Source organism: Apteryx rowi, unplaced genomic scaffold (assembly GCF_003343035.1).
Source record: "Apteryx rowi isolate R43461 unplaced genomic scaffold, aptRow1 scaffold_56, whole genome shotgun sequence".
Classification (NCBI taxonomy): domain Eukaryota; kingdom Metazoa; phylum Chordata; class Aves; order Apterygiformes; family Apterygidae; genus Apteryx; species Apteryx rowi.
The window spans coordinates 3243921-3268413 of NW_020450827.1; the positions used below are offsets into that span (position 1 = coordinate 3243921).

General features: G+C 43.1%; 1 protein-coding gene across 1 annotated transcript in view; it reads right to left on the reverse strand.

Annotated features, from left to right (window-relative positions):
- The window catches only part of ANTXR1 (ANTXR cell adhesion molecule 1), a 109734-nt gene that overhangs the window by 44032 nt on the left and 41209 nt on the right, over positions 1-24493 (reverse strand). Inside the window, exons 11-13 of the mRNA XM_026081700.1 lie at positions 22717-22786; positions 21293-21371; positions 4547-4642 (exon numbers count right to left, since the gene is read on the reverse strand). Of these exons, the coding sequence (XP_025937485.1) occupies positions 4547-4642; positions 21293-21371; positions 22717-22786 (245 nt within the window). The remainder of the gene's footprint in view (positions 1-4546; positions 4643-21292; positions 21372-22716; positions 22787-24493) is intronic.

Below are 24493 nucleotides of genomic sequence, written 5' to 3' on the forward strand. Positions count from 1 at the left end.
CGGGGAAGGGACTGCAGAGTCCACAGGCAACTTCTCTCTCCACATTCATGTCCCTCTCTCCACTTGTCTCACTAATACTGTGGATGATTCATGACCCCATATTTCCTTCTCCCTAAATCACCTTAGGTATGGAAAAACTGTGCCTCGTGCCCATGGGAGCAAGCGGGAGTCAGAATACGTGGACCTTTGTTACTAATCTCCATCAAGCTGATGTGCACCATGCAATTTTATGACTCTTCAGGGTTACTGTAGCATCGATACGTTTCCTCCCCTCCTCTTCCTCCAGTTTAGTTATGATTTTCATGTGTTTTTAATATACATTTACTGTATTTTCTCCATCCAGCTTTTCGTTTCCAAAACTTTCGGTCAGCTGCAGTACACACTGAGAGCCAAACAAATTGCTGGGTTCTTCCATGCTTCCTTCCAGAAAGCGGCGTAAAGCTAAGACTGGCGTCTAGATGCTTAAATACCAACACCTCATTTATATGCCAGCCACACCCCCGTATTTAAAGAAGCTGCAATAGAAAAATGAGTGAGATGATGCATATATTGGGAACGGACAATTACTACAGACCAGCTTCTCATGCCCTGGCATGGAAGCCATGGTATGGATGTGTAAGGGAGGCAAAGACTCATGTTTACCTCATAAAGCTGTGGGGAGTTGTGATATACGAGTATGTGAGGAAATGCTTCAGCTCAGAGTCCCAGCTGCACCAGGGAGATGTTTCCACTCACATTCCCTGTGTTTTATCCCCTGGCCTGCCCCAGCTAAGATTCAGCCGGAGGCTCAGAACTGACCGACTGTAGCGACTACTTCAGTTGTGCCAGGGCTAAGCTTTCATGCAGACTCTGCTCAGGTGCAAAGCGTGCCCCAAACACAACTCATTTTACTCTGTCGGTTGGCCAGTTTAAGCATCTATGCATGACTCCTGCTCTGTGCACTGCAGCGTACTGGCACAGGGAAATTGTCCCAGCATAAACAGGCCTTCCAACTTTTGTATTAATTATGGCTTCACTATACATCCAAAACACTCTAACCAACCCCATTTCAAAGCCAATTTAACAGAGTGCCTGCAAGCCTCTTTAAGACTATTTTGGAGGCTTACTATCTATTTGGCTTACACCTATATTAAACCTGAGCCTTTCACTGGCCTCCTCCCTGGAGGCGAATTTTGCCCTTGGGCAGATAAGTAGCCCCTTGCACACACAGTTCTCTTCAGAGCTCCCTTACTCCTTCGCTTTACCTGTGTTCAGGAAAGTGGGAGGGAAACGGGAGACAACAGCAAAGCGCCCACTGCTATCAGTGGGGCAAGGATCTGGCCCCTGCTGTTTTGCAAAGAGGCTCTGCTCGGGCAAAGGGGGGTCGTCCTGCTACAGATGCTCTTGTGTTTTCCATTGTTCTTCTCATGTGCACACTGCTGGGTACGGCAGCTTAGCGGAATTTTTCTCTTTTCTGTAGTTGTTGAACAAATATCCTTGAAACCTCTTCAAAGGTTAGCACCTGGCTCCAATGCTTTTATATCGCCCCACTGATGTCAAGGGATATTTTGCCTGTGCTGGTACTTGGCACAGCAAAAGCCTAATTATTGTTCTGATCCACTGAGCAACTATTACCTCTACCGTAAACGGAGCGGTAAATTCCAGACTTCATCCCAGAGTAGTTCTGAGACCAATAAACTTGGATACACTTGGAAACAGCATTTCTTGATGGGTGCATGCCAAGGAGATACTGGGTTCCAGATAAATCCCTGGGGCAAGTCTATTGACTTCAGCGCATTACTCCTGGGATGAAGCTGGCTTGGTGTCTTTCCTGGAGAACTGCTGGATAATAATGATTCCTATTTAATCAAAAAGCATGCCAGGAGGAATTTCAGGGTTTAGAAATGTGCTTGTCACTCAACCAAATTTATTCTTGGTAAGAAAAAAAAAGTTTGTTTTTTTTTTCCCCTGGACACTTACACAATTATCTCTGAAATGTCCCTGGGCTTGAATCCACAGCAGTGTCTCTGGGCCTGCGGTTGGATTATTAGAGGTTATTGCTTGCCTGCCTTTCTGGTCTGTTGTGCAAGCCAGTTCCTCTGCCCTTAATTCACTCTCTTCTGACAACACTGCATTCCTTGATACGCCGTTACCAAACTAGTAAATAAGCAGTGTTCCTCTGGTCTCCGTTTCCCCACCCTACACCAAGTAGGCTGGGTACCCCTCCACAGACTTGTCTTCAATTTTCCAAAATCTTTGGGTAAGCAACACACAACGAGGTACCTTAGCTGCTGGTCTATTTCCAGACATACTAGACTGTCATCCCTGAGAGATGAAGAGATTTAGTACAGGATCCTGAATTAAAATCTTTCCAGCAAGTCAAGGGATGTGTTTAACATACATTTGGAAAATATCAGTGTGCTAGTTCCCAGTTGGAGAGCTATGTAAGAGGGAATGTGGGAGGTAAAGGAGGAGAGAGGTGAGGAAAAGCTTTTATCTACAACAAGTTTTTTAAACACAGAACCTAAATCTGGAAAATATTAAGCTTACACTCTTTCATGTGGATAACAGACTCCTCCATCTCTGCTGCACCCGCTTTGCTTATCTGGATTGTATTTTTCACACTTGAAGCAATGCTATTATATGACCATTAACCTCTTATTGTTCCAGTGGAGCAGTCCCACACCACCTTTCTTGACGCATCGCTCCATACTTTCTTTACTCCACACCCTGCCTCTTTTTATTTATGCCTTTTTCACACCAGCTTCATCGCTCTCCTGTAACAGAACCTTAAAATGGCAGCATCTCTTAGGGCCTTTCCTCTGTTCCACCTCAATTCTCAACCAAATCCCGGCATCAACTTCCATGCAGGGTGCACATTCATCAACTTCCCTGCAGTTGTACCCACAAAGAAGATGGCCAGACTTCTCTGGGAATGTGCCATCTAGTTTAGATAAGTAATTCTCAGCAACCTACCACACTGCTGATCCTTTATCCATTTTTAGAACTGATATTTTTGTTGTTCTGAAGTGTTCAAATAAATATTTTTTCCCTTCTGGTGTTCATCTCAGGACATCTCAGGCCAAACTACTGCAAAAAGAAGCATTCTACCCCTAGCATTTCCAGCCAGAAACAGAAGACTCAGATATTTCTTGTGAGATTTCCATCCTTGCTCTGGATAGAGAAATACATGTCGCTGCAAAGACTCATCCTCAGATATGACCAGCTCTTGCAGTTTTGGTGGCTCCACAGCTCTCAGTACCAGACCGTAGGTTTGGTACAACATGGTGTAAACCTACAACACTGTACAACTGACTTAAAACCAGGAGGAATGATAGTGACCCAGGAACCTCAGCCAGTTTGGACAGTCTTAAAAGCAGCATCAGAAACATTACACGCAGCCTCACACCAAAACCAGTCTCCAATTCCGCTGACATCTGTACATCCCTAATCCTTGTTCTATATTTGCAGCATAAACAAGATCCAAAGCAAGAGCAGAGCTTTGCTGTATTATACGTTCCACAATAATCAGTCCTTGTCCTGATCTCCATAGGAAAAGGCAGCCCGAGTGGATGCTCAGGAAAGATGTACAGCAGCATGGCACATCTTTGCAGTCATACAGCTTGATCAAGTGTGAGAGCAAAGCTCATCTCTTAATTCAAGGCCCCTGATTTCCACATTGTCTTCCTTGACCGCTTCTTTCTGAATATTTTCACCTGATTTTTGTCTGCCTTTTTTAATTACTAGCTCTGTAATTGTGCTTTTTAACTGTGCAGAACTTTTTGTGAAACAGCATGGATGAAAGATATCGCTCATGGTGAAAAACAGTCATGCTTCAAGTGAAATATCCAAATGGCAGTTTCAAAGTGCTTTCAGACATGGTGAACCTGAAAAAAGTAACTTAATTTTGCAAAAATTTGGAGACTTAAAAATGTCTTCTCCTTGTACAAGAGGCAGAACATGGACTTCAGTTTGGGCTCAGCATTATCTACCCTTTACAGGAGTCCTCCAGCACTGGGAGGCTGATAGAGGGGATTAGAAAGCTCAGAAAAGCTATTCCTTTCTAAAAATTCATAGAAACTAACATTTCAGCACACCATTTCCATTTTGTGACCAACAAATAAGACTGAAAGGCTCCCGACAAGGTCTTGTGTGTTAGCAACATTTCCATTTCAAAGGCCAGGGAGATGAAGGAGCATGAAACAGTGTCAGCAGTGCAATGTTCTTTCGTACTAAAAGCTTTGCCTCCCATTCACTGGTCACACCCAGGGAAGGCTGAATTGCTGTTGTGTTAATGATTTCTGCCCTCCATTTTACTTTAATCAAAATACAAGAAAAATAGGGGAGAACTCTGCATGCAACAGCAACACAAACACTTGCTGAAGTGCAGTAGAGACCACTCAGAGAGGTGGAAGGCTACTCCGTCTCCAGGGTTTAGGATTTGTTGCAGCCCGTCAGCAAATTGGCTTCCCTATTCTGTATGTAACTCTGTTGGCAGCTTATTTACGCAGAAATGGCACGTTGCAATCAGCAACGTTGCAGGTAGACCAGGGTGGGAAGGACTTACCACTGTGCAGCAAAGAGGCCAGAACCACCAGAGAAGAGCCAGTGCCAGCAGGAGGAAGAGGATCAGCAAGGCAATAGCCAAGATAGTCCCATCCGACTGGAAAAGAAACACAGACTGTGTGAGCACCATTAACCTGACACTCCCCTTTCCAGAGCACCGGACCAGTACATCCTGCCTGCAGGCATATGCACACGCTCCAAGGACCGTTGCCATATTCCATTTATTTTTCAGCCAAACCACAGTTTTCCTCCCTCCTCATACAGATAGATGTGGCATCTTCCCCCCCCCTCACCTATTGCAGGAGTGGCTGAGATGTCTAGTTCCTTTCCTAGAGAGCTGTAGGTTTTGTTTTGATTTTCAGGCCAACCTCACAATTATGTAAAACACTTATTTCACCTTGAAGCAAAATTACTATCTCCATATTCCTCAGAGTATTATAAAGACTGAAAAATATTTCCAGTAAAAAAAAGAACGTAGAACAACATGATGTTTCACTGCATTCAAGCAGTTTCAAGAAGTTTCAAGCATTCTCCTTCCTTTGTAACTATTTTCCCCTTTCACATAAACTAGAAAGTAATGTCAGAACTAAAGGCTGCTCCAAACTGAAAACTTCAAGGAGGAGCTCAATGGGTCCAAGACTCAGGTCACCCTGCTTTCCTCAGGTTTTTAGCAGTGGTGAGTCAGGGTAGTTCTGCCACGAGCTTTTCAGGAAGTTTAGAACATACCCACCACCACAGCAATATTAAGTATTTGTTTCCCCACATCAGAAGCCACCACCTCTGGAAGATCCCCTTCTTTTCTAACTGGGATACTTCCCCTGCTTGAAAAGGCATTTGCAATTCTCTGATAACGATTTACAATTCAAACTACCGCACAAACCAGCTCAACATAGCAACCAAAACTGAATGTGCATTTTTTTTCCTGCTTCCTTAAATTAATCTGAAACATATGTTCTTGGCTTCCTGACACATGCCAGCTTCTCTATACCGCTCCCCCACAACATCACCATATTCTGAGATAAGCAAGCAGGCAGCTAGTCCAGACTTAAGCCCATTTGAGATGTTCTTGATACAAGAGCCCGACATTTTAAAAAATCCTACCAAAACCTCAAGATCACAATGCCATATTAAGGATTCATTCAAGAGCAGACTGACCTGCAGTGTTGGGAAACAGGGTGACTGCTTACGTCACTAATTCAATGACCAGATGACTTCCCATCATACCATAATGTCAAGAATAATGGATAAAGAATCAGCTTAAGAGTGTTTTCCAAACCCTCTTTTGGTGTAGAAGGAATTACTGAGACCTTAGTTCAAGCCAACCTGATTTTGAGACTTGGAAACAAAAGAGAGGCAGTCCACACTGGAGAAGAATTCACCTAAAACATCTCTGGGAATGGAAATCAGACCTCAAAACAAAATACAAGCTAGTTCAAGAAGACAGGGTTGTGTGTTTGGTGCTGTTCCTTTAGAGACACAGCATAAAGTCACATCCATCATGTATAGAACGGAATTTGCTGATGTTAAACACTTCAGAAAACATGGTCCTGACTTTCTGAACTGCCATGAAATCAAAGAATAAAGAGGAACAATTCTTTTTAGATCTAATTGCTGTCTGCATCTTTTGCCCCTATGTTCACATATGTATTTTTTTCATTAAGAATACTCTAAATGCAATTTGCAAAAAAAAAAAGTTAAAATGCCTTTTAACTAGCTTTTTAACAGCATTCATTTGTACATTTTTCTTCTGCAAATATCAGTTTGCATTACCCTAACGCATCTAGTTCTCTGTGAGGCACCTGATAAAGCCAGCTGCTATTCTGTGTCTCACAGCAGTGAAACAGTCCTGAAGACTTGGAAGGATTTGAATTGCCAGATCTTACGTTTCTCACTCAGGTAATGTCTCACATTAAGGCCAGTGTTGCCAGGCAAGTCTGCAGGAATCGGCCCGCTTCTGATATCAAAGACAGCCCCCCCCAAAAGTTGACGTTTGGTTTAATCTCTCTTTTTTGTTTGCTTTAGAATAAACATTGAAATATTCCAGACAAATGTGAACTGAGTTTTCTGGGCTCAGCCATTGCCACTAGGCATCAAACTGGGACCCTTAATCAGGAATTGCAAATTCTATCTTCATCTGCTTTGACTGTGCTGTCATTGCCTGTGAACCAGGCTTTGAGGAAACCTCAGCAAGTCAGACAAGGACAAAGCACAAAGTAAATCCTATTAAAATCATCCAAAGTGACCTGAACTCTGCTTTTATCTTTATTTCATCGTTATCTGCTGTAATTTAGCTATCATTCTGTGCAAAATCTATGGTTTTATAAAACTACAACTTTGCATAGATGGAAACAGCCATTTTATCCGAGATGAATAATAAACAAGAAGGAAAATATGCCTGCTAAAACATTTAGCAGAATTTCCACTGACATTTTGAAATCTTTCTCCCAGTCTTATAGATGGTTACAAAAGGAGCACTGAAGACTTGAAATGTCTGGTTTGATTCCTTTTTTTTTTTAATCAAAATTTGGAAGATAGTACAAATGTTCATGGAAACACTGAAGCACGGAATATTTCAATGAGCTGGGTTTGACACAGTTATTGAATAAGGGCCGTCAATTCGGACCAAAGAAAACAACTTGTCTTCTAAAGACCGAAAAGAGAATTTTTACATGAAACCGGGAAAGTTTTCACAGTCATGGTCATTTTTCCCCTAAAGGAAGCTTCTGACATGAGCTTCAGTTCAGACCCTTAACTTTGCAGTGTTCTGCTGCGCAGTTAGTAGTTGCTAGGATTTCTGGGCTGGTACATGCAAAAAGCCAAGCTGTGACCGGGGGAACCGTCTCGTCAGGGGAGAGAAACCTGACCCACCTCCTGGACTACAGGTACTCCTGTGTGGAAGGGTGGAGGGATGGCAAATTCTGATCCAATAAACAGCATAGGCTATTTTTCCTTAAGTCTACCCCCCAAACATTCAGATATGCGCTATCCTCTAGAACAGGTCACTCCTCTAATAAAGGCACTCAACCCCCGGGATGATCACATCTGATATAAAGAGGTTAGTATAAACTAGGTGCATACATTCCTTTAACAGTCAGTGAACAGACATGACCACTCCAGAGATATTCATCCCACAGAGAACATGACTCATCCTCCAGAATACATGTCTCCTGCTATTGCCTACTGAGGTTGTTGCTTAAAACCAAGCTCCTAATTTTCTGGCCTCAGGAAGCACAAATGCAATCATGCAGAGAGACAGAGCTAAGACACAATCTGTGATTCTAAGCCCCTGTTTTATCCTAGACATCCACGATGTTTCTAACAAAGAAACTAGCACAAATCAATGGATTGCAATTTCAATGGAACCATGGCTTTTTTCTGAGGCTGTTCCAAAGAAAATCCTACTAGGCACCAGATGTGGATGTTGCTTTTTTCCCCCCCCCAATTTTTTTTTCCAATTATTTTTGTTTAACATTTTATTTCCTAGTTTCTCACTTTACTGCACTGGCATTTGCAACATACATTAAATATTCCAGAAAGGTAACCTGGAATCAACAACCCCAGAGCTAGAGTGCACGGACCCTCAAAGCTTTGACTACTGACGGTCAGCAGTGATGAATGAAGTACTAGGTCCACCTAATAAGTGTGCTCACGTATTGCAGCTGACAAATTAACGCACCATGAATTTATAGGGAGAGGGAGGTGGTTAGCATGCACGCTTGTTACCACAACAATAAATGGATTTAACTTCAAGCCTATGTTTAAATGTACTGACTTCATGATGTGCCTAAGAGGGATAGACTTCTGTTAGATACATGCATCAAGCCCTCAGCTTTAACAGGCCATTAAGGCTGGGCTCAGTAAAAGTATTTGGTCCTAACTCTTATTGACTTCACTGGAAAGAAAGAAGCCTAAATATTCTGTTGAATCTAGATCTTACTGCTTAGTTCTGCATACGCCACTCTAGAAAACTCAGAGGTGATGCTACCTAGCAGCTAACTGCTCTCGGGACGATAGGCTGCCCATCAATTGCCTCTGCTGTGCAACAGAGGCAGTCAGAGCCTTTCCAGCTGGCCACTGCAGCAGAGCACCCACGGCTGCCACGCAGCCTGGCTGTGTCACCTCCAGGGCAGGCTGGAAAGCTGTCGACATTACCGCTTCATTGCTAGGAGCGCAGAAACATCTGCATGGCTACTGAGAAATGGGAACAGAGCACAGCCTGAAGATAGCCGCACAACCAAGCAACACTTCAGACCGATTCCGCAGCAAGAATAATTTAAATGACACTTGTCACTCTTAAGTCTTGGGTGCTTTACAAAGGAGAGAAATATCATTATATTCCAAAGACAGGGAAGATGCACATCTCCTGTGTCCTGGTCTAGCATACTATACATTACGAAGTACAATCTCTCCCCCTCTCAATTTTTTTTTTTTTAAATAAACATTTTCCAGGTCAGAATATCAGAATAGAGCAGTAAACATGCTGAAAACCTTTAGAGGTGTTAGTAGGAAAAAAAAATGAAGTGTTTTAGAAGAGGTTTGCAAAAACCTTGCCTGCAGTTTTGAATGATCACCCAAAATGAGAAAGATTTACTCACTCTTGAGAAAGAAGAAACACATCCACTGTCCTTTAGTCAGTAGGGGAGGGGAAGACACAGGATGACCCTACCTTTTCACACCAGAGAGTCGGGCAGCTCTTACTGTGAAGGAAACACTCCATTTCTGCCCAACTCTCTTGTGGATGTTCTCATCACAGCAACGGAAACCGATGTCTATCACTTATTTTAATCACACGTATAGGATTGCTTTTTAATATAACAGAAACAATCTGGTATAACCTCTAAAAGGAAATGAAAACTCACTGAACGCACTGTTCTGCAATGCTAGTTTCTTTGATCACAGGCTATGTGAAGTTGCTTGAATAGGAGCCAAGCTCAGCAGGGGATGTGAGCAAGAACACCTGTTCTAGGTCACCCAGGATGCATGTTCTCAACTCCTTTTCTCCAAGTTTACCTTGCTGTGGAATGATATGTCCTCTGGCAATGGTCTGTTGCCCTCCTATCCTTCGAGGATTAAAAGATGAGAGCCCATTTACAAAAGATTTTCCCAGCACCCTATATTATTTGCTTTACACCACAGGATAACCATCAGCAAAGCCGCACTTTGCCACACACTGCGCACACCCAGAGTAAAAGACAACCTTCGTCCTGAAGAGCTCACACTCCACAGAGCGGGCAAACACACGGTGTGGGAAGGAGGAGGGATTATCATTACTTCTGTTACAAGGGGAGATCTTCGGTCAGGGAAAACAATTCGCTGATCCCTCATTGTTGATGTGTTTATGCTTATGAAAACAGGCTGTTCCTCCCCCCCCCCCCCGCCCCCCAAAGAAATGCTCACAAGTTTCCAGCTAAACAGAAGTACTAGCTAGACAAGAGGCTTCTGAAAGGCAGCTATGGCAGAGCTAAGGGTAGAATTCAAGTTTGTTCAGCCCTGGGCTAGTGTCTCAACCATAAAGGCACTGAATACGGGATTTCGGTTTAAATATGATAGGATCTGGTGGGATAGTTAAACAAAAATAAACTTGACAAAACCCTGCAGACAGATGAGCTTTCCCTCTTCAATTCTATGCTCGCCATCATTATTTTATTAGGATTCAGTAGTCTTCAGAAGATGGGCACCTCCCCAGTCAGAGGTGTTGAGGTCCATCAACTGATACCTTACACTAGTATCAGAGCTTCATGCAAAGCCCATTAAAAGCTGCAGAAAACACACTGCAAATTTCAGAGGGCTTCAAATCAGCCTTCTGCTAAGTGTTCTTTGGAGTGGGCACACTCGGAAGGGAAAGAGAGGAGGGCAAAGGCCTTCTCTTTCATTTTCTAGCGCCCAATGACATCCCATCTTGTTTGGTAGAGCACTGCATACTTTGTTACTGTTTCCGATATAAAGCTCCTGGCACCTGAATTTCACCACCAACAGACCTACTCTGAACCAAAGACTAAAAGTAGGGGTAAAACTTTGTGCCCCTCAATAGCTGCTCGGTTCTGTACTAGTCATGCCATTCCCTGTTATTCGCCAAACTTCAGGTGTCTCAGTTTTAACAGCCTCACAGCAGGAAGCAGCAGAGATCACAGTGAGGAGGGCCTTCAGCAATGGCTTTCTAACTACAGAGGAGTATCTTGATAATCACACCCTACAGCTACAGGCAGAGGTCACAGCATCTTGTCAGCCCTCAGATTTTGTCCTACAGGTGAGTGTGTGACTTTGCTTTCTGGCAGGGGCACGATGGAGGTGGAACCAGCTAGCATGAAGGCAGAGGCCCCTCAGTGCTCCTTTTAGGTCCAGTCTGTACACACACTTGCGCTGAAATAGTGCCGGGGCTTGAATGCTCCCCTGACAGTGCATATTTGGTTGTGGATGTTCCTATTTTGACTGAGGCAGCACTGAGGAGCTCCTATTCTGAAACAGCAATCTCTTATCCCCAGACACTTCTAGATAAATAACAAAATCGTTGAGGTAAGACCTAAGCAGTTATTTTGGTTTACATTTGTGCCTGAAGACAGTCCTTAACAAAAGTATGTCAAATCCATTTGGGAGGGGGGTAATGAGCAGCAACTGGAATAATAGCAGACAATAAAATACCATGGAATTAGACTTTGTCATAACAGCAAGACCATTTATGGTTTGATTTGAGTTTACTTTTTTGTGAGGCAGGAAAGGAAGAAAAACAGCATGCTACTGCTCTGGAATGTCTTGTCTCTGTGCAGGTCTGTGAGATTCATAGCATTTAAGCAGCTCTGTTGAAAAGTTTCAGGAGCACCTTCCCTGAGCTAACGCTCTCACGTACCCCCCCCCCTCAAGCTGAGCTCCGAGCAAAGCTCCCCATAGGCAGTTACATGGGGCTTGCTACGAGTCTGACAATGTTAAGAGAACCCCATTATGAACTGAGCCCAGGCAAAAGTGTGTTTGGGGCAACATTCCTTCTGAAACTTGGTTTAAATTAAAAATGTTATGGGGGGGGAAAGTGGGTAGAAGAGCATTGGAAAGGTGCTAGATTGAATTTCTGGAGTCTACAATCCTGCAACATTCTTTTCGACAGGGAAGCATTTCAAAAAAGTAAAAACATTCTGTTTTGAAACTGCTATGTTTCAACTTACACTTTCTTAATAGAATTTCAATATTACAGGTGTACTTGTGCATAGAGATTATATCACATTCTCTAGTCCATTTTGGCATTGTAACAGGAAAAAAAGTCCATATCATCTACAGAAACCATTTTGATGTTTCCAAATTAAAAATTTTCAAAACTTCCATTCTGTGATTCCTTCCCCACCCCCAATTTATTGGTCTCCTTTGGAAATCCTATTTTCTAAACCACAGGAATACACTGTTTGTAATATGTCTACCACACTTCAGGGTATTATAAAATACTGTATGTAATGGTGTTAGAGTGAAACAATTTTAACTCTCTGAGTGACCTGTATCAGCAAAAACATTTACTGACTATTATATTTGCAGCATAAAGTAGTTAAGAGCAATTTATTTTAGAATCCAACCTGAAATCACATGCCCTGGTGTTCCCACAGGGCAATACCTCAACTAATATACAGGTCAAGGGCCTAGGAAAGCGCTCATTAAATTTACTCTACAGTTTCATAAAGCCTCTATTGATACAATAGTGAACGCACTTTAATTGCCTGCAGACTTAGGAACACTGATAACTAGCAGAGCCTTAACTGTGCAACCCAGAGCAAAGTCACAATTGACAAGACCCTACTTTAGCAGTGAATTACGTTCCCTTTAAATAAAAATAGACTTTCAGTGAAGGGAGTCAGTAATTTTTACTTCAAAGCTGCAGTGTTTTCTTGATTTTCCTAGCCTTTTCTTTCTCCAGATTTAAAGATCAAATCCATCTACTGCTGTTTAACTAAACATGCAAATTCCTTTTGTCTTTTAAACAACCACAGAAAATATCTGGACACCTAGATGAAGAAGTGTGCCAGTGCCCACCTCTTTTTGTCAAATGCAAAGCCTGTTGAGGTTACAAGACCCAGCTCTCCTTTGCAGCTGACTTCAATGGCTCCTGCGTCCTTGGGAACCCAGATGTGGCACCCAAGAGCCTATTTCTTTCCAGAACAGTAGGCCCATTCCCCATCTGGCATCTCACTGAGCATCCCAAGCCCTTCATCACTGGTTGCTATTGAGATAACTGCTCCATTATAAGACGGCCAGTTCTCTGCTCTGGTTTATGCAAGGTTTCCTCACTGTCCCAAGTGCTGTCAGGTGCAGTAAGTCACTGCATCCATTCACTTCCACACACATAGCTTCAAAGAAGCCCCATTTCCACAGCAAGGTCTGTCTTGGCCCAACCGCTAGCCAGCAACTCCTCTCCTGGTTTCCAGGACCTGAAATCCTGCCCAGGGCTGTGGAGATGTTACATGCCTGGCAATGCACTTCGACCACCTTGCCATCTTCCTACCCCAGAGCCATTTTGCAGCACCAGCATCTCAAATAAGGAGAGGTTTGTACGTACTAGCACTGGGTAGGACCCTAACTTTGAAGAGAAACCTTTCAGAGAGCCCAGTTAAGGCATTGCCTAGGCCTCCAGAATGCAGCCTCTCCCCAAACTGCCCTGGCCCAACATGTCCTTTTACACCTGCTCCTTTTTCCAAGCATAATTCCCCTAGCCCTCCTCCTGAAGGAACAGGGTGTGATGTGGGAAGACAGCCATTATAAACTGGATGCACACAGCAGATAAAAATGACTTTCAGTCATTGCCGGTGTAGGGCAAGTCTGTAACAGCCTGTCACAGAAACGGTCTCCCACCCGAAGTGTGGCTATCTCCACCGTCTTGCCTTCTCGCAAAGAAGCGCTGCATGTTTCTCATTAGGTGCTACAGGACTCCTTGCTCTTTGAATCACGGCACTGGAGCTGCCCATGGAGACCTCTGTTTTACATTGTCACTGGAGCCCTGCAGTTTTCACCTCCCTTCCAGTTTTGAGTCTGAGAGTTACTAGTGCAAGAGGTCATTAGTGGTTTTTCCTCTTCTGGGAGAGTTGAGAAAACGAACAAAGACTTATTTTAATTCCCAGCCTGGCTTCTCTCCGAGATGCTCTCTCTCTGCACTGAAGAACTTGGCAGCAGCCCTCCAGTCAGCAGAATAAGACTGACTTCCTGCCTGTAAATACTGCCTCCCAAGTTATTTTCCTCTATTGTACATTCACTTCCCTGATGATGCTTGCTGTGCAACCTGTTTTGTGCACATCTGCATGCACACACATTCATAAAAAAGCATTTAAATAGTTTCTCCCTCTTTAGTTCTTCAGCAAACTCCTAACATGGGAAAAGGAGTATATCCCTTTTTAAGAGTTTCCTGACTCCGCCAGCCATTACCTGCAATGTGAAGCAAGCAATGTGAAAACCACTGCAACATACGCTCTCCAGGCATTAATAAGTGAAAATGAAAACAATGGCTACTGTGTTCACATCACTAAAGCCTAACATGGGGCAAGCTTCTGCGTGAAATTGGTGGTATGCTGTGATTAATAGTTGAGGAGGAGGAAATAATCTTTTCAGTCTTGGCACTGGTGGATATTGAGGATGCTCAGCTCCCACTGCATTTGGGGTCCTACATCTTACATGATTTCCTGTCACAAGGTGGGGTTTTTACATGTTTAGGACAGAACAAAGCGTAGTCTTTGGTACCATCAACTATCAAATGTCCACTGATGTCAGCAGTAGAATGAAACTACTTGTGAAACTCCCACTATTAATTGTCATCTGCAGCACATTTCCTCGTTTTATCTGACAGACCAGAGTAAATATGGAACTTTACGATAGTACCCATAGGATAAATAAGCGCTGTATAATTCCAGGCTGGGACTGGAGGCTACATGAATCTTTACTTTCCATCTCAAAAGAATGCCTCTCTTCCTTAAATACAGCCACATTTAAAAAAAATCTAGTATTAAAAGGTAAGAGTGAGGAAACAGATTATGGCAACAAGAATTTAGTTTTTCATGGTCTATGAAAATACACCATTCATGTGTTGTAAAGTCAAACCTAAGCATATCTATTGTTTCTGAAGTCCTTACAGGGATCACCTTAAGTTTTATTCTGCCATTGGCTACTTTTGCCTTCTGCTAGCACAGAGACTTTGGCAACAGAACAAATGTATTTCATTTACCTGCGAAGCAGACGGGCCAGCCCACCTTGGAAGATACATGCCTTTGTAGGGCATGGAAAGCTGACAGCATTTGGCTGACAGCAACAGCATTGTAACATTTCAAGTAAATAGCTTTGCTGCAAGGACTGAGACTGGAGCAATTCTGGGCAGGATCTGTCTTTGTCTCCTGCAGTTACACAGCACCTGGAGCAAATCAGATTCAGAAGTGTGACTGCAGTACAGAGATCAAGTAATAAAGAAACAAATAAGAATATCAGCAGAAGGCTGGGGGGAGGCAGGGTTCTTCTCCCCCAGAGAGGGCCTCTGCCCAATTTGAGTCAAGCAACAGAGCCAGAAAGCAGAGATGAGGACACGGATAACTAAGCATTATTTGTAACCACAATAGCTCCTAGACAGTCAGAATTGGAGGCCCCAGTTGCTAAACAGATGCCCGGGACACGTCCACAACCCTCCTCAAGAATGGTTTCAAGAGCTCAGTCCAAGTAGTTACAATAGGGTTGGAGAGAGGAAGGGTTTTAAAATCCTCATTGGCTACTATACAGAACAATGACCTTGTCCAAAATCACAGAGGCAAACAAGCCCAGCTTCTCTCTGGACCAGGGTGATGCCACAGCCTTTAGAATATCTTCCCTTAGAAGCAATGCCCTGCTCTAAGTGCAGCTAGCCTTTACAGGCTTCAGTATTCAGGACTGCCGTTTAGCATCTTTTACCAGCAGCAGAGGTCACCTGCATGTCCCTGCATAGTTTTGTTCTCTCTTGCTTAAGCCATGCAGTAACAACAGTCCCATCATCCTCTGTGGAAGGGGGGATTCCACCCCCCGGAGGGAGTTTTCAAATGAAAGAACAACATTCTTTAAAAGGTGCAGATATTGAAAAATTGACTTCAGATAAATAAATTAGTAACTCTCCAAGACAAGCAAACCAAGAGACAAATTCATCAAATACTTCCAGCCAGCTGAGCTTCATCATACTAGAGATGTTGGCATCTTATCCCCCAGCTAAGTGTATAAACAGCACACTGTCTCCAAACCTTAAGAACGCTCTCATTCCAGCCATTCCCTTCTTCTGGTGGGGTAGCTGCCAATGGTCACGCAGCCTGGGCCAAATGCCACCCTAAATTATACTCAGAAAAGTCCTGTCTTAGTTTAACTGGGTAATATGCAAGTTAGTGGGGGGTAGAATCAAACTTCTGTCTGCAACCCCTGATTTACACAGCATCACCCTCTTGCTCCTGAAATAAACCCAGCCTACTACTGTTAGCAGCTTTACCAAAAGACAGCCAGTAGTCCTCAGTTTCGGGCGTGCAGTTAGCAAAACCTTTGAATGAAAAACAACATCAGCCATCCACAGAGAAGGCACAAACGAGCTTGCTGTTGACATGCAGTAACAGTCTGCCTAAGCTGGAGGGTTTTATCTGCATTCCATAATTTAATAAAACAAATGCTCCGCCCAGCCACAACAGTTCTTGTGTCTGGCTCATTTTTGACAGCCAAATGGAAATCACTGCACTCCTCCAGCGATCAAACCCGCTTTCCTCCACAGAGCTCCTCACTGAGGTATGTACAGACCCCTGCCTGCTGGGCCTGGCTCCCCATTTCTGCTGCAGGCACACCAGGAGAGGGAGCAGGACACAGCCCTCCCGATTTCCTTCCCCCAGAGCACATGCCTCTCCACCCTACACCAGCTGGGGATCTGCGAGACTGGATGCTGGCAGTCCCTAGCCACCTGTGGGTACACAACAGCTCATTAACTGGGGCAAGCTCACTTTATAATCTGCCAAGCAGTGGGTGCAGTATCCCCCGTTTCTCTCCAGCATGCCTCGATTTTCCACCCCTGGCAGAGAGAAATATGCTCTGATACATAATTATCTTGGGGCATCTGGTGTGGTCCAGCCAGCTTTCATGTTACAGACTTCAGAGCCAAACAGCAGAAAAGCCAAGATGATAATAAACCACAACAAAAGCATAATTCCTGAGAAACTAATGCAAGAATGGGAGAACAGAGAAGGAGCTGCAATCACCAAAACAAAGCAATTCTCCCCTCAACTAATCCTGGTTCTATCTTTTTTTATTGCAGAGTCCCAAGAGGTCTGACACCTGGGAAAGGCTGGATTGCCTTTTTACAACCAAATCTTACAACTATGAGAGCCCAAGGAAAATAACCTATTAGCCCTCATCTCAGAGAGGCGTGTACTTGGATTTTTAGCAAATTCAGAACTCAGCTCGGAAGCACAGGCGAGTCCAGCTCACAGTGGAAGTAATGCCCTAGCTAAAGTACAGGCAGACCAAAATCAGACCAAAACCAGTTTTTACCCCTCAGTCAAGCACAAATGTTTACGATCCCACAAACTGCTGTTCTCTTCAGGGCCACGCATTTCCTGTGGTGATTCAAAAATGAAAGTCATGAAATTCTATATAAATTCCACTTTCTCCTTTTACTTTAAGGGAATCTTGGTATAATCCACGTTTTCTTCTTTCATTCTTCCCTTTGCGTTAAAGACTGCACTCTGAAAACTGAGTGGTCCTGTGGAATTCCACGGTCCATGTTTCTTACTGTCTCTAGAAAATGACAACTCAACCTTTGTTTAACTGCAGGCCACCGCTGCATGAGCTCAGGGAGTCAAGCTGGGTTCTCTCTCACTGCTACTTCCTTATTCATCAGAACGACCTTGCATTTGGAGTTTGTTTGCTAATGGGTGTAAGGTGCCTGGGCAAATTCTGGACTGATACTTATCACAAGCAATTTAAAAGGGCCTCACATATGTAATCAACTTCCTTGCCTCTAAAAACTCCTACTGAAAATCCACTCTGTGGCTGAGTTCTGAGAAAGAAAAACAAAATAAAATCCCAAACCAAAGACCTGCTATGGACTATTTCATACCTCAGGCTTGAAAATAACAGGACCTATTTAGAAGAATTTTGATTCTTGTCTTTTAAATGGAGTCTTCACTGCACCTGATCCAGCTGAGATCACATTTACATGATGGTAAGTCTTCCTACAAATGTACTTTAAATTGGAAACATTGAAAGTTCCTCAGCAACAAAAGCATCCTTACAAGTCTCTCACATCTTCTGTTTTCTTTTATTATGAGAAAAATCAATTACTTTTTGTCAGGAGATAATTGCAGTGAACTACTAGGAAAGCCTGGGAACTTGCTTCAAAAATGGGATTTGAGCACTTCCAGCAATTTTATTTTGGGAACCTAAAACAGCAGTTTCTTGAGCCCCATGGAAATTGGGTATAAATGGATATACGGTCAAGCCTATACACTGATTTTGGAAGGCACAAGCAATTGAGCAAAAGGCAGAACACAAAAGGAGCCCACGCAGTTTAATTTAAGACATACCTTGCATTTTCTTGGCTGCAAACCTTGAAGCCTGCCACATTTCAGGAAACTGAAAACTAGGGAAACTGGGAAGCCCCTAATAAAGCACGATGGACACATAGTCCAGGTGAGTGGATTCCATCTGCCCTTTTGTATGCCCAGACTTGAAAGCACACGGAGAAGCTCTGAGGCTGTTTCAGCTCTATATATGACTCCTTATAAAAAAATAAAGCACCAAGCAGTGAGGGCTAATCTGGAGTTGACAGATTTGACAAGTAGTGTCACTTAATGCTTGAAAGTGAGATGTCTAAGTCTCTCCCAGCAGACTAGGAAGGAGATGAGCTCAGTCATTACATTCATTCCTAACCTTCCCTCATTTTCTCCCCCCTTGAAAAGCTGTAGCAGATTTTACACCTCAAGTGGAAAAAATGCAAATAATGGATTAAGTTAGGCAATACAGGCTCAAGCAAAAGCTCTGTCTGTTCCCAGAGGGAGTCAGTTTATACCAGAGAGGGATGTGCAACATCGCACTGAGAGATACAAAACTCTGACATTCCCTAAAGGGGACAAATACACAGGAACAATATTTTTGCCACGCGTTCAGTATTTGAATACGAAGGCAGCACAGGCTGGGAAAAACACTTTTACCTGGCAATCTCTCAAAAATGGCTGCACTGGGCAAGGCAAAAAGTCCCAGTATCCCATTTTCAGTGGCTGGCACTCAGTGTTAGAAAAACATAAGAGTACTGAGTGCTCTTACCTCCATCTCCCCTCCCCGCTTCTGACAATCACAGGAGTTGGGGCTTGCTGAGTAACAGCATGCGGCACTGACACTGCGATGCTCTTCTGAAAAAGGCAAAGGCTTTGATCCCTTGCTTCCTTCCCCCAGAGTGACCTATTCTTCCAAAATGAAAAGTGTTTTTTTTCTTTTAGAGTTTTCACTGCTTAATAAAACTGATATTTATTTAGCTGCCTCATTCCTAGGAGTCTTCAAATACTAGATACAAAAGTCAGAACCTGTACTAATATAAAATGGCTTTGTTCCATAAATCCACAAGAAACCGGCCCAGCTTTCTGATCATGGAAACCTACACTAAAATTTATGATACCCAGGGCGATAAGAAACTGCATTAGTTGGATAGTCAGATGTCTAGGCTTGATCTGTCCTGACCTTCAAATACCCATGCTAATCAGTAACTTGAGTCAGAGTGCTTTTCTGATTTTTGGTCTTTGCTTGCTGGAAACGTAGCTTTGTTTCACCTACGCTCTTAATTGAAAATAGTTGTCCATTTCATTTCTTTGAGCTAGGCCATAGCACAGAAATATAACATACAGAGGAAAACCAAACTACTGATGGCTAGTTTGCAGACAGGGAAGAAAGTCTTACTGTTTTTTTTGCCTGCTTGTTACTCTCACTTCATTTTATGGCTGACTGTCCAATTTTGTCTCCGGTTCTTCGAAGAAACATGCCTAACTTTCAGGTTGGAAGTCAATTAAACAATATATTTGCTGCTCATTGTATATATGGGTGAGTATTTTCAGGATAGGAACCTTTGGAAACTTAAAGAGGGGACAGTAGTCTTGGTAAACAATTTTATCTTTAAGGGAACTTATAAACACCACTACAAAAAAAAAAAGGACAAAACGCCTGCTTACCCAGAGGAGGCTTTCTAAATGAGTGAAATCTGCAATATAATTTTCAAAGCAGCCGCTAAATGTCACTGCTTCTAGGTTCGGATGTAGGAACTGGATTTGAATTCTGGCTGCTTAGGTGTATTGAAAAGCCAGCTCCCAGTTTCCCTGTCTGGAGGCAACAAAGAGGAGCAGGCGCTGCTGTGAAGTGTAAGGTTTCTGAAAATTTCATTATAGCTATTAAAAAACATGAAGAGGAACAAGTTTCATCTCCTATAACTTGGCAATAATAATCCCATCCCCAGAAGAAGGGGTATCATCAGGGAAGAAAAATTTTCTCTACAAATTCTTCCCAGGTCTTGCCTCATATGAGCAAAACGCAGGAAAATATTCTCATAATTTGCTGACACACACAAACGCATTTTCACCCTGAGAGAAAGGGAACTTGAACCAAAAAATTAAACCTTAATAAACCCCTTCTTTCAAGGCATAAAGATGTCTTTGTAAGCTCTGGAGAACAACCCTTCACGTAAACCCTGAAAACTGTGTCTGCATACAATCTTGTCTTTGTTGAACAAGTGAAAAGATGAAGTGACATGAAAGATAATTTTTTTTTTTTCCTTGTCTTGTGCATCAGCCTTTGGGGAACACAGAAGACTACTCGTAATCGGACATATACAACTCAGCCTTTTACTTCTTCTGTATGGAAGCACAATGTGCCTTTGCTGGATAGGGAGCAAAGTAGCTGGCACAGTCAGATTTTCAAGGCCTGCAAGTCTTTCTCCGGCAAGAGTCCCCCAGCTTTCCACAAAATCTACGCCCACATAGTTTAAGTCAGTACATGAGAGAACTAAAGCAGAGTCTCAACCATTCTCTGGACAGAAAATAAGCCTTACCAGAGATGAATAAAGCTGAATACACTGACGCATGAAGGATCATTCTGAACTCAATGAAAATTCTTTCAATACCTTCAAGTATTGTGAAGGCACAAGTCATTTCAACCCTATAGCCATGATTTCATCAAAGTAGCATTTTCAGCAACACTGAATTTTAAGTGGTTTCATTGTCCTTTGCCTGGTTCCACAGAAGTCTTATGAGTACAGTAATCCAGGCACTACTGGCAATGAAGCACGTGACTTGCGCTTAAGCCAAGCACTTCAGTAGAGAAACTCTCCAATTTTTTTTTTGGCAACCATACTGGTTTCCAGACAAAGGGTGTGACCACTACTGCTGCGTGCCTCTCCTCATTGGCACCACCATTGCAGTAGAGGGAAATCTAGCTACTGAAGCCAGCAGACTTGCTTCTTACTCCCCGCGTCATGGACAAGCAAGGACACCTCCAGACTAGTCCTGTTCCAGTCTGTGCATCCCATAGCAGATACAGAATCTGAGTTGTTTGTTGAAGACCCAAGTGCTTTGCCATATTATGGTGCATGTGATACAGAAAACGCTAGATTACCATACTCACAAACTCACCTTTAGAACAGGGTGACAGGTCCTTTGCACACCAAGCTTACAAGTTTGAAGTGCTGATACCGGTATAACACATTTGCAGTTAAGTATCACCACCCCACTGAATTGCTTTAGAAGCACGAATCAAAACTTACGCAATGTGTGCTGGAGATGATGACGGAGCTAGAGATGAAGCTCAGACCATCGTTCATACTGACTTGAAGAGCTGCTTCCCTGAAAAAAAATTAAGAAATAAGTCAGGCCATCTAGTCTGCAATCCCTTACTAGATACATTCCCTAGAACCCGGGCTCCTGGTGCTTGGGAAAAGCCTTCCATACAGGCTAATTCACACCTTTGGTTCTGTCCCCCCTGAGCTCTAATGCACAACTGCCAATTTAACCATATGTTACCTGCATAGTCAAAGTTTGCCAGCACAGATAGCTTTGTTTCAGTTCTCCTTTCCCTAACCCCAAGACAAACATAGCCATAGTATGCATGTTCATGTCTATCGCGTATTTTCCTCAGCCAGGTATAATTTAGGTTAACTCTGATCTACCACCTGTCTTTAGGAACGCTACTTCTCAGTTGTCTAAAAGGCTACTTCCTGCTAAAATACCCTCTCTATTTTGAATATCGTTAATCATTAAATGTCTATATCTTTGAATTGAGAAGCCTAGAGATGTACCTCTGCCATTATTAGAGTTGGCTAACAAATATAGTATAGTGGTAAGGAAACATCTTTCATTAAGAAATGTCATTCACTTATTAGCTAGACCTGGATTAGAAAACAACTAGTTAATCCCTCCCAAGTACCTAATTTTGCTTAAACTAGAACCAAGAACACACTAGTCCTCTGCTGTGAATGGAGCTCACTTTATCTGCTAAGGGGAAGTCATAACTATCAGGCACAGCTAAGTTCAGATCACAGACCCCAGAGAAAGAAAAGGGGGCGAAAGGGTCAAACCATTTTTGGATGAAAGGTTGTTGTTGGGAATTAAATCCAGACTAGGATTAGATGAATTCATAATCTTTCTGTCTTTAGGATCAAGCGCATAAAATCTCCCTTTTAAGGTAGGAATGATTTTCTTCATTAACAGGGCAGGGTTTTCAGTATAGGCTCTCCCTCTCTTTGCTTTTTTGCTAGAGAGAAATCTCTGTTCACACAGAGAAGTCCTTTTGCTGGAAATTCCACCAGAAGTTCTGCCCCAGGCATTTGAACTATTAATAAACTATTGCTATCCTGAGGTTTTTGATGTTACTTCAAGGAGGGCCTCTAAATCTATTGATGCTTTGCAGTTAAAACATGCTGTAGCCAGTTTTTGCACTCATATTTGCCATGAGCCGATAACCTCTGACCCATGACAGCGAACAATGCTCTGTATAGTCTAAAACAGTGTTTAAATTTCCCTGTGTGAAATTTGCGGTCTAGAAACTGTGATCCATTTGAATGAGAAGCATAATAGATGGTGTTAGAATCAGACGCATGTAAGAACACTGCAACGTAGTAAAGAGGCAGACTGTCGTTTCCCATAGGAAAAGTATTTGAATGTCAGGAGAAAAAGAAAAAAGCAAACATACATGCCAACTTCTCGTAACACAGGTGCCGGGCAGAGTAAATAGGTATCTTCCACAACAAAAGGCTTCTCATCTGGAAAAAGAAAGAAAGGGTATGGTGCCTTATCATCACATCAGTAATACAGGTCTCCACGGTCAAGCTTAGAGTAACATTGTTCTCGCTCTTGGTACACAAAACAGATCAAACACAAACTCTGTGTGTGTGTGTGTGTGTGTGTGTGTGTGTGAGATAAAAAGCTACTGCAAAGTAGCTGCTCTGAGGTAACCGTGCGCGCTTTTAGCCCATGGTGTTACATAGTAAACACAAGGTAAGTGCACCTCAGCAAAAGAAGAGCCAACACCTTGCATTTACTTTGCTCCTTCGCTCCTGCAACAGGGCTGGCAAAGACAAGTCCCCTGCCTTTGCAGGGCTGAAAGCCTCAGTGTACTTGGAAGCCCCACACCAACCGTCACAGGCAGCTTGCGGGCAGCATTCTCACCAGTCCTGCAGCTACTCTGTGCTGTTGAAAACTATCACATCACAGCCACAACGTAACTGCAGATGCAAAGCTTTCTGAATGTTCAGAGCAGCTTATCCGAGCCTCTCTGTATGGCAGATTCATAGGGAGTTGTACCAGATTACATACACTTGGAAGTAGCTGGGTTAAGAAAATTGCATTTTGTGGAAAATTTTACACTTCGAGACAAGACTCATTTGAACTTAAGTTAAACCTTCCAACCTAAATTCCGCTATGATTCTAGGAAGTGGAGTGAAAAGATTATCAATAGAAGACTGCTTTGGAAACAGAAACATTAGTTAACAGTCCTCTTTTGAAGAGTTGAAACAGAATTTTATACCAGCTGCTGGTCACCGGAGAAATGGGGATCCCAAGGAACTTCCCAGCCCGTTTGCCAGCTGACTAGAGATTATGCAGGTTGGCAGAAAACCAGGCAGACAGACAGGCTGGTTTCCTTTTTTTTTTTCCCCCTCCTTGGCTGGAAACCACATTCCCACAAAACGGGTTGATTCTGCTGATTCAGCATTTTTCCAGAGGCATGTCACTGTTGGAAAGCTTTCTACCAGCTCTGCTTACAACAATCTCTAGGGCCTTCCATAGCGATGCTTATATACATTCAAAATGAGAGCTTTACCAAACATTATCAATTTCCCAAAATTTTCCAGTTAAAACTTCCATTTTGTTCGAAGGCTTTCATTGCCATTTCCTGACAGATTTCTGCCCTTTCTCCAACCTGCAGGGCCAGCACTTCCTCCCTGTTTATGCCTCATCACAGGGAAACAAAAAGCAGGGTTGTTTGCTCCAACAATCATCATTAGTGGGGGGGAAAGACACCACCAAGAGTCTCTTCACAACTGCCTAGTGTGCTTAGTTAACTTCTCAGGGCGCACATAACACCGGCAACATGGAATCAAGGATGTAAAGAGCATTCATTGTCCAGCAGGTATCGCTGACAGCAACAGGGGAAAGGAGCAAGGGTGAAAGTTGAGCCAAACTGTTTAGTCATCTAATGAAGAGCTGAACTATTTTGACTGCCTGGGTCTTTTGTTTTTGAGGGAACTTGTGCAAGTTGCAATTCCATTTAAGGTGCCAATGGAAAGAGGAAAAGCAGTGAAGACTCAGACCCAAAGAGAACATGGTAACCTTATCAAAAGTAATTTCTGTATCAGCTGTGAGCCTTGCTCCCTCTTCACTTGCAGCTGAGATACATTTGTTCCCACAGGCATCGTCTAACAACAGTTAGAGCAACAGCAGTAGCACACTACTGATCCTGGCCCTCTTCT